Source organism: Montipora foliosa, chromosome 3 (genome assembly GCF_036669935.1).
Source record: "Montipora foliosa isolate CH-2021 chromosome 3, ASM3666993v2, whole genome shotgun sequence".
Taxonomy (NCBI): domain Eukaryota; kingdom Metazoa; phylum Cnidaria; class Anthozoa; order Scleractinia; family Acroporidae; genus Montipora; species Montipora foliosa.
In genome coordinates this window covers 53403937-53410912 of record NC_090871.1, presented here as the reverse complement: position 1 = coordinate 53410912, position 6976 = coordinate 53403937, and the positions used below count along the sequence as shown (strand labels likewise).

General features: G+C 40.2%; 1 protein-coding gene across 1 annotated transcript in view; it reads left to right on the top strand.

Moving 5' to 3' along the window:
- Positions 1-629: 629 nt before the first annotated feature.
- The window catches only part of LOC137997676 (rootletin-like), a 31367-nt gene continuing 25020 nt past the window's right edge, over positions 630-6976 (top strand). Inside the window, exons 1-6 of the mRNA XM_068843808.1 lie at positions 630-941; positions 2359-2474; positions 3842-4093; positions 4458-4599; positions 5420-5505; positions 6210-6306. Of these exons, the coding sequence (XP_068699909.1) occupies positions 3870-4093; positions 4458-4599; positions 5420-5505; positions 6210-6306 (549 nt within the window). The 5' untranslated portion in view covers positions 630-941; positions 2359-2474; positions 3842-3869. The remainder of the gene's footprint in view (positions 942-2358; positions 2475-3841; positions 4094-4457; positions 4600-5419; positions 5506-6209; positions 6307-6976) is intronic.

The window sequence follows — 6976 nt, the reverse complement described above, 5'->3', positions numbered from 1 at the left end:
AAAAGCTTGACTACACGATTAGCTCTATCGTTCTCTTCTTGCACCTTGCCATAAACTTTAAACCGTAATATGTCTGGAAATGGATATTATTATTAATCAGACTCACTATGAAAAAATCTGAGTGGTCGAGCGCATTCAATCAATTTCACAATAGCTTGTGAACTTGACATGATAAATGTAATATCTGCTGCAGTTATTACATTTATCATGTCAAGTTCAACGTCTGCCTGGTACTAAGCCTTGGAGTGTTCTCCTCAGAAACAAAAAGGCTGAACGCTTCGCTTCTGTTTCTGAGGATGAATTATGTGAAAAATGTATAATAAAACAATTATTGAATTCGGTTTTCGCATGATACATGAATTATCAAACCTTGTGTCTGTGTTATCTGCCTCAGCCTTCGGCTTCGGCAGATAACACAGACCTCGGTTTTGATAATTCATGATATCATGCTCAACCTCATCCAATAATTGTTAATATGATGTCTGGAAATGGATATTAACCCTTTGATACCCAAACCGGCCCAAATGGCCATACTTAGTATTTTACTCTGTCTAATGCCAGACGATTTTACTCGTCAATAGGGAACCCCGAGGAGTCAATGGGTTATTTAAGCACTGAATTTTTTTTTCAGTTGGAGCATTACATGAAGGGTGGTGCCAGTCCAGGAAGTACAGGATACACAAGCACACTTGCTGCTGGGGAGCAATCAGTTATTGCAGACAGTAATTTGGTGGCAGCAAGTTGCATATCTGAAAACAAAGCTGGAGGAAGAACATAACAAACTATAACGCAAATGCAAGCTTATCAGGTGGTCAGCAGCGGACAGGCTCAACTCATTCAAAAAGTTGCAGCAGAAAGTATTGCAGTACAAACGCAAGTGTGGAGAGCTGGAGACTTCAGTGAATGAGTCAAAATCCTCTGAGGAGGATGCAAAGAAGAAAGTAAGACAACTGTTTTGAGTTTCTTAATTTAAATGTACATGTACGTATTTGCAAGGGAGAGAACTGGGTATAGTTCTTCTGTAGAATGTTTTCACTGTAACCTGATTTGTGGCCATGCTTGTGTACTGAAAAAAGAGAACAAGAGAAATGTGTTTTCTTGACAGTGCTGTTCAACTCCCAAAATAATTTGTAACGTACATGTACGAGCACCAATGTGGCTGTGGTTGACACAACATCGTGTGGAGAGGCTTAAAATTCATTAAAATGGGGTTATGCTGTAAAAGATGAAATCAACGACAGTGGGAATGCCACATCATACTTACAGCTGTAGGCTTATTCGCAAACTAAAGGCAATACCTTTGAACTCTTTTTGTGTTTTGGATCTTTCTTTTCCATTTTGGTACAGTATTGTTTTGAGTTCTCTAGAGGACAGTAGGGCAAAGCAGTTTACCAGTATTTGCCTGCTTTCGGCCTTAGTTGCATTCATAGAAATGCTGGATATAAGTCATGGTTCTCAATAGTCTAAGAACTCGTAACCCATGACACCTGGTACGGGTGTCACTAGTAAGTGTTATGGCTGTGAAAGCACCTTGATCAGTAAATCAGTTAGTCCATCAATATTGCAAATAAAAGAATGATTTTTGGAGTGAATAAATGAGTAGAGTAAGCGATGCACAAGAAGTTGTTTAGAGAAAATAAGAGAATAATTATTACCCCAGAATGTCCCAAGCTACTTGGTCTTCGGCCATGTACTTCGGTGTTATGGTTGAAAATTGCACAGCAACAGCCATTCAGAGTTCTACAAATGTGTGAAAATGGGTTCTTACAATGTACATGTAAGTCACTTATCCTTAAACTTACTTTGAATGGTTTCATTTTGGGCAGCTGTTATAATAAAAAACGGCCTCTAGCCTGTGTTCCCATCAAATGACTTCATGAAAGATTGTATATTATTATTGGGAAAGGGTTTGAGGAAATGTGGCAAGCGAGAGAGATGAGTGTATGAACTCTCCTTGCTTTAAAACCACTTATTACATGTACTTCTTGGGGCACTTATCTTGTGCAAATCTCTTTGTGAAAATGTAACTAGCACTATACTTATGCAGGGTTACAGTGAAACTCCTGCTTTGCATTAGAGATAAAGTGAAAGGCAATTGAAACCATTCCAGTTACAGAGAAATTAAGGAATCTCTCTTCTCAGAAAGATGGTGTGCCTAAAGCAAGTGGAGTTCTGGCCCCAATTGTTCAAACAATGGATAGTGCTATCCGCCAGATAAATCACTACCCGGTAGATAAGTCATAGCGAAACCAATTGCACTATCCAATGGATAGTGACTTATCCGGTAGACAGCGTGTTATCCACCTTTGAACAACTGGAGGCTGGGTATATAACACAACTTGTAATTTCCTTTCATAGCTTGAATCAGCAACAGTTACTTTGAAAGAGCAGGAAGCCAGGCTGAAAGAAACAGAGGATGAGCATTCCAGTGACTTGGAAAACTCTCTGATCCGTCTTGAAGAGGAACAGCAGAGGTGCATACAAATGAGTAATACCAGAAAACGACCGATCTGTGGAATGGGCCCAAATTGCGAGTCACTGCCCTGCCTACTTTCGCTTGTAAATAGTTCAAATTCTTGAGAGGTGTTGCGTTCGATGCTACTTTTCAGAGCAGGGAACCTTTCTTTTACTAGAAGTAGTCCATAGTTGCACTTGCAACCTCTTCACTGGACAAGAACAATTTTATCCTTTCCCCCCAGGACTAATGATTTTTAAAACCGGTACACCTTCACAGCGAAAGCTGGCTACTACTCACACTGTGGGAAGGAATTTCATCAAAATGTTAACTGAAGAAATTTGATCAAAATGTTTAACTGAAGTGGACAGAGCAGTCACTCAATATAATATTCGGGCCCATTCCACAGCTCGGTGGTTTTCGTAGTAACTACATTCTATGAAAATATAATTGTTCATTATTTAATGTACTTTTGAGTTTACAAAATGTCCAACAACAATCTCTTACTCATCAATAAGCAAATCGGAATTCAGAGCTTTCAGCAAAAATGCGCCGTTGGTGTTATAAGGATTAAACAAATAAATTCACAACTTCAGTCATTTTGTTGTTCTCTATGGAATTATTTTTGGCAGCATACATTCTGATGTTGAAATTTTGGAGCTAAAGAAAAAAAAATTGTAACAGTAAACTGAACTTACATGTAGCGTCTAAGGGAACCGTGTGGTTTTCCAGTACGCCTATTTTTAAACTCACATTTAGATAGTACTGCACAGTATTGGTTACTGACAATCTGCAAGCTGGTAAGCCATGCATGTCATGCATGCATTGAAGGTTAAATCAGTCACATTTCGCTAGGAGTTTTTATTTAGGAAATCCAGCCTAAAGAAAGACTCGGGTCATATGTAGGGAAATATTAGTTTTAGCACATGACTGGAAACGCCTCCTAGCTCTTGGCACTGTCCTAACGCTCGGTATTTTTTCAGGCTTCGTACATTCGTTCTTGTCGCTATCCTTGATGATTCTGTTCAATTTCTCTTCATCCCACCCGTTATGGAATGTACATTAGGGAGCTTAAGCACGCGCGTTTTTGAGATGCGGACGGCAACCGGAAGAGAACATTTCGCGTGCCAGGACAGTGGTGTCTCCCAGATTTTTACACTAATCATTTCCAATGGAGAAAAGATACTTAGCAATGTAAATGTGGTTGTGTAAAGACAAGTTAAAAGAGAAAACAGCTCACTTCCGGTTGCCTTTCACGTCTCAAAAACGCGCGTGCTCCCTATTGAATATCTATTACCACAGACAGTAACATGAATTGGACCCAGGACCATTTTCCTAATCTAAATGCACTCACTGCTTGACACTCTTTGTTTGTGATGTTTATAGGAGTGCTAGCCTTCAACATGTCAACAACATGCTCCGAGAACAACTAGAGCAAGCAACTTCAGCCAATCAGCAACTGACACTGGATATCCAGAAACTAACAAACGATTGGAATAAAGCAAGAGAAGAACTCGAAACTCGCGACGAAGAAGAACAAGCTTACTTCGCTAACGAGCATGTACGCTTGATGGACATGTGGAAGACTGTGAACAATTTTAGGCGACAGTTTAATGAGATGAAATCCGCAACCCAGAGGTATGCATTTGTTTTACAATGACTAAATTCTCGCTCGCTGATTGGTCAAATGTTATCAATGAGAGGACTGAAGACGCTTAGAATTTTAACCTATGTGACTTTTGAACTTGCAAGATGGAGGAGACGATTTTGTAGACAGTTTTGTAGACGACTGAAAAATAAATGTGATGAAAGCATTACGGAGAGTGTGGCCGGCTCGTGGTTCGACAGCCACTTTGACACAATTTATCATTATTTAGAGGGCAAAATTTTACAAGACGCACGTCAAATTCGTAAATGTACAAGTCTTCAACTTGCACACTCTAGACTCCCTTGAAAATAAATGATCTTGTGAATGAACTGCATTTTCCTTACCTTGTTATAGAGACCTGTCTGGTGTGCGCGCTGAAGTTAGCAAGTCTGTGCGTGTTGTGCAGGGTGCCTGCATGGAACTGGATAAGAACCTCAGGGGCATGGATGCTAATACCCAGGCTGCGCTCGAGGATGAGAGGAACAGGCGGCAAAGGGTAATATAATTTATACTGTGCTTTTTGTCTTTTTCCCACGATCGAACCGTTTATCCTCTTAACTAGTACCATGGATTTCGTCGTTTGGTAGTCATGAGAATTTGGTGTTATATCAAGATCACACCCGTCCTCTAAAGCTGATAATATTCTTCATTCTCAATACCTGTCTGACTGACATTTCATTAACATTGTGAGAAGAATTTACATATCGATCACTCCTGGAAATCAAATGGTTAAGCAAATGTCGTATTCATTTATACCAGAGAATGTTGGTCTACTCGCGAATAATACCTCTAACTGAGCTGGTTGGAGGGTTGTAGTGTAAGTAAAAAAAGCCGTATGTTTTGCGACCTAAGGAATCGACGTTTGTGAGGGGTGATATAGTATTAATATCTCTAGATCTTAGAATTCAAGACAAACGTTTAAAATTTAGTTGATCGCGCTATAGAATACCGTGCGGCCCGGTGTTGGCCACTCATGGCGCGTGTACTGTCCAAGAGACAATCAGTGTAGATTTGAATATACGTTTAACAACCAATGATGAAATACGGAATTGCCAACAAATACAGTATACCTCCCACTTAAGGTCAGGCGTTTTCATTGCTAAAATCGTAAGAGAACAAAGACGTCTGTAACGTGCGTTTTAAAGAATTGATTCATTTCCTCTCGTATTTGTATTGTTGTATACGCCAAGACTTCGGCGATGTCTAAGACACCCTCTAGTGTTAAGTCGACCAATATCCTCCTTGTACATGAACTCAATGAGGAAGTCATGTTATTTATGTTTTGTAATTCTTCCGATTTTGTTCTTTATCTCAAGGCTGAAGAGCAACTTCGTGAAAAAGTACAAGAATTTATTGAGCTCCAGAACAAATACGACAACGAGAGAACCGACCTGATTCTCAAGTAAGGCAGAAGTGATCCTTTTCACTTGTAAACCCTTTTGAAAATGCGATGCCTTAACTACGTAGTTTACCTAAATGGTTGAAACTCTGCCGGTAAGGTAAAGTCTGCTATGAGCCTAGAAGGCCCACCTGGCCGGCGCTTATCTGTTTCTGTAGCATGAAGCGACTAGGAGTATTTCTTCTCCCCCCTGGATGAGATGCTAGTCCATCGCAGGGTTACCCCCAGCATTTTCGCCGGTACCCATTTTTACACCTGGGTGGAGAGAGGCACCGTGAGAGTAAAGTGTCTTGCCCAAGAACACAACACAATGTCCCCGGCCAGGACCCGAACCCAGACAACTTGATTCGGAGTCGAGCGCACTAACCATGAGGCCACCACGTCTCCCACAAAAATTATTGCTTGCAGTAATTTAACGACGGTTCGTGCGTGGAATTGAAGGGAGAATTTAATAGGTGGACCTCCTTCTGAACCCCACTCGACAGAAGAAAGAAAACAATAGAAGGTTATTAGATGGTTTTCACAGTGACATAAGAAAATTCTAAAATCAAAATCGCAAGGTCTTCTGAATTTTTATCTAAAGAAAGTTGTGAAGATGAAATATTTTTTTCTAAAGTTTTCAGTTCCGTGACGTCTTTGATTTCGAAAATAAATAAATAAATAAACAAATAACTTATTAATTTCTTTATTTATTTATTGCTTTTAAGGGTCAAAGAATTAACAAATGCAAAGGAGAAACTTGAAGCCCAAATGAACGAGAAAGAGGACACTATTTCGAGTCTAAAGAGACGGATTGATGGACTGGTGAGGCTCATTATTACGTCTTTCCATATAAATTCTTCCGGACTAGGAACAAATAAGGAGCTTAAGCGCGCGCGTTTTTGAGGCGGGGACGGCAACCGGAAGTGAGCTGTTTTCCCTTTTGATTTGTCTTCACGCAACCACATTTACATAGCCAAGTATATCTTTCTTCATCAGAGATGATTAGTACAAAAATCTGGGAAACACCACTGTCCTGGCACGCGAAATATTCTCTTCCGGTTGCCGTCCGCGTCTCAAAAACTCGTATGCTTAAGCTCCCTAATATATACAGTATATTCGATCATCATGGGTATTCTTTTGAGACCTCCTTCATTGTCGGTATGAATGGATTCATATTCTTTTCCTACTGCTCTCAGTAGCGGAATGAACGGATCTGAAAAAGGTATCTGCGGTCTATTTTGTTTGGGTACTGTTTTGGGCCGCCTAGCAGTCGGTGTACGAGAAAGTCGCCCCATATCCCTCCAGACTTCACACTTCGCCGCTTGCTTCGGGAAAAATCTGCGTGGCCTGCAGAAATGTCTGAAGTACAACATGTAAGGTTGAGTCCAGGCCACAGTGAATTGTTTGCGCTGGTTCCACGGACATCAGCGGGAAAAAAAATTATAAGAAGTCGTTATTAAAAACTTTATACAATGGCTTAAGATTAATATAT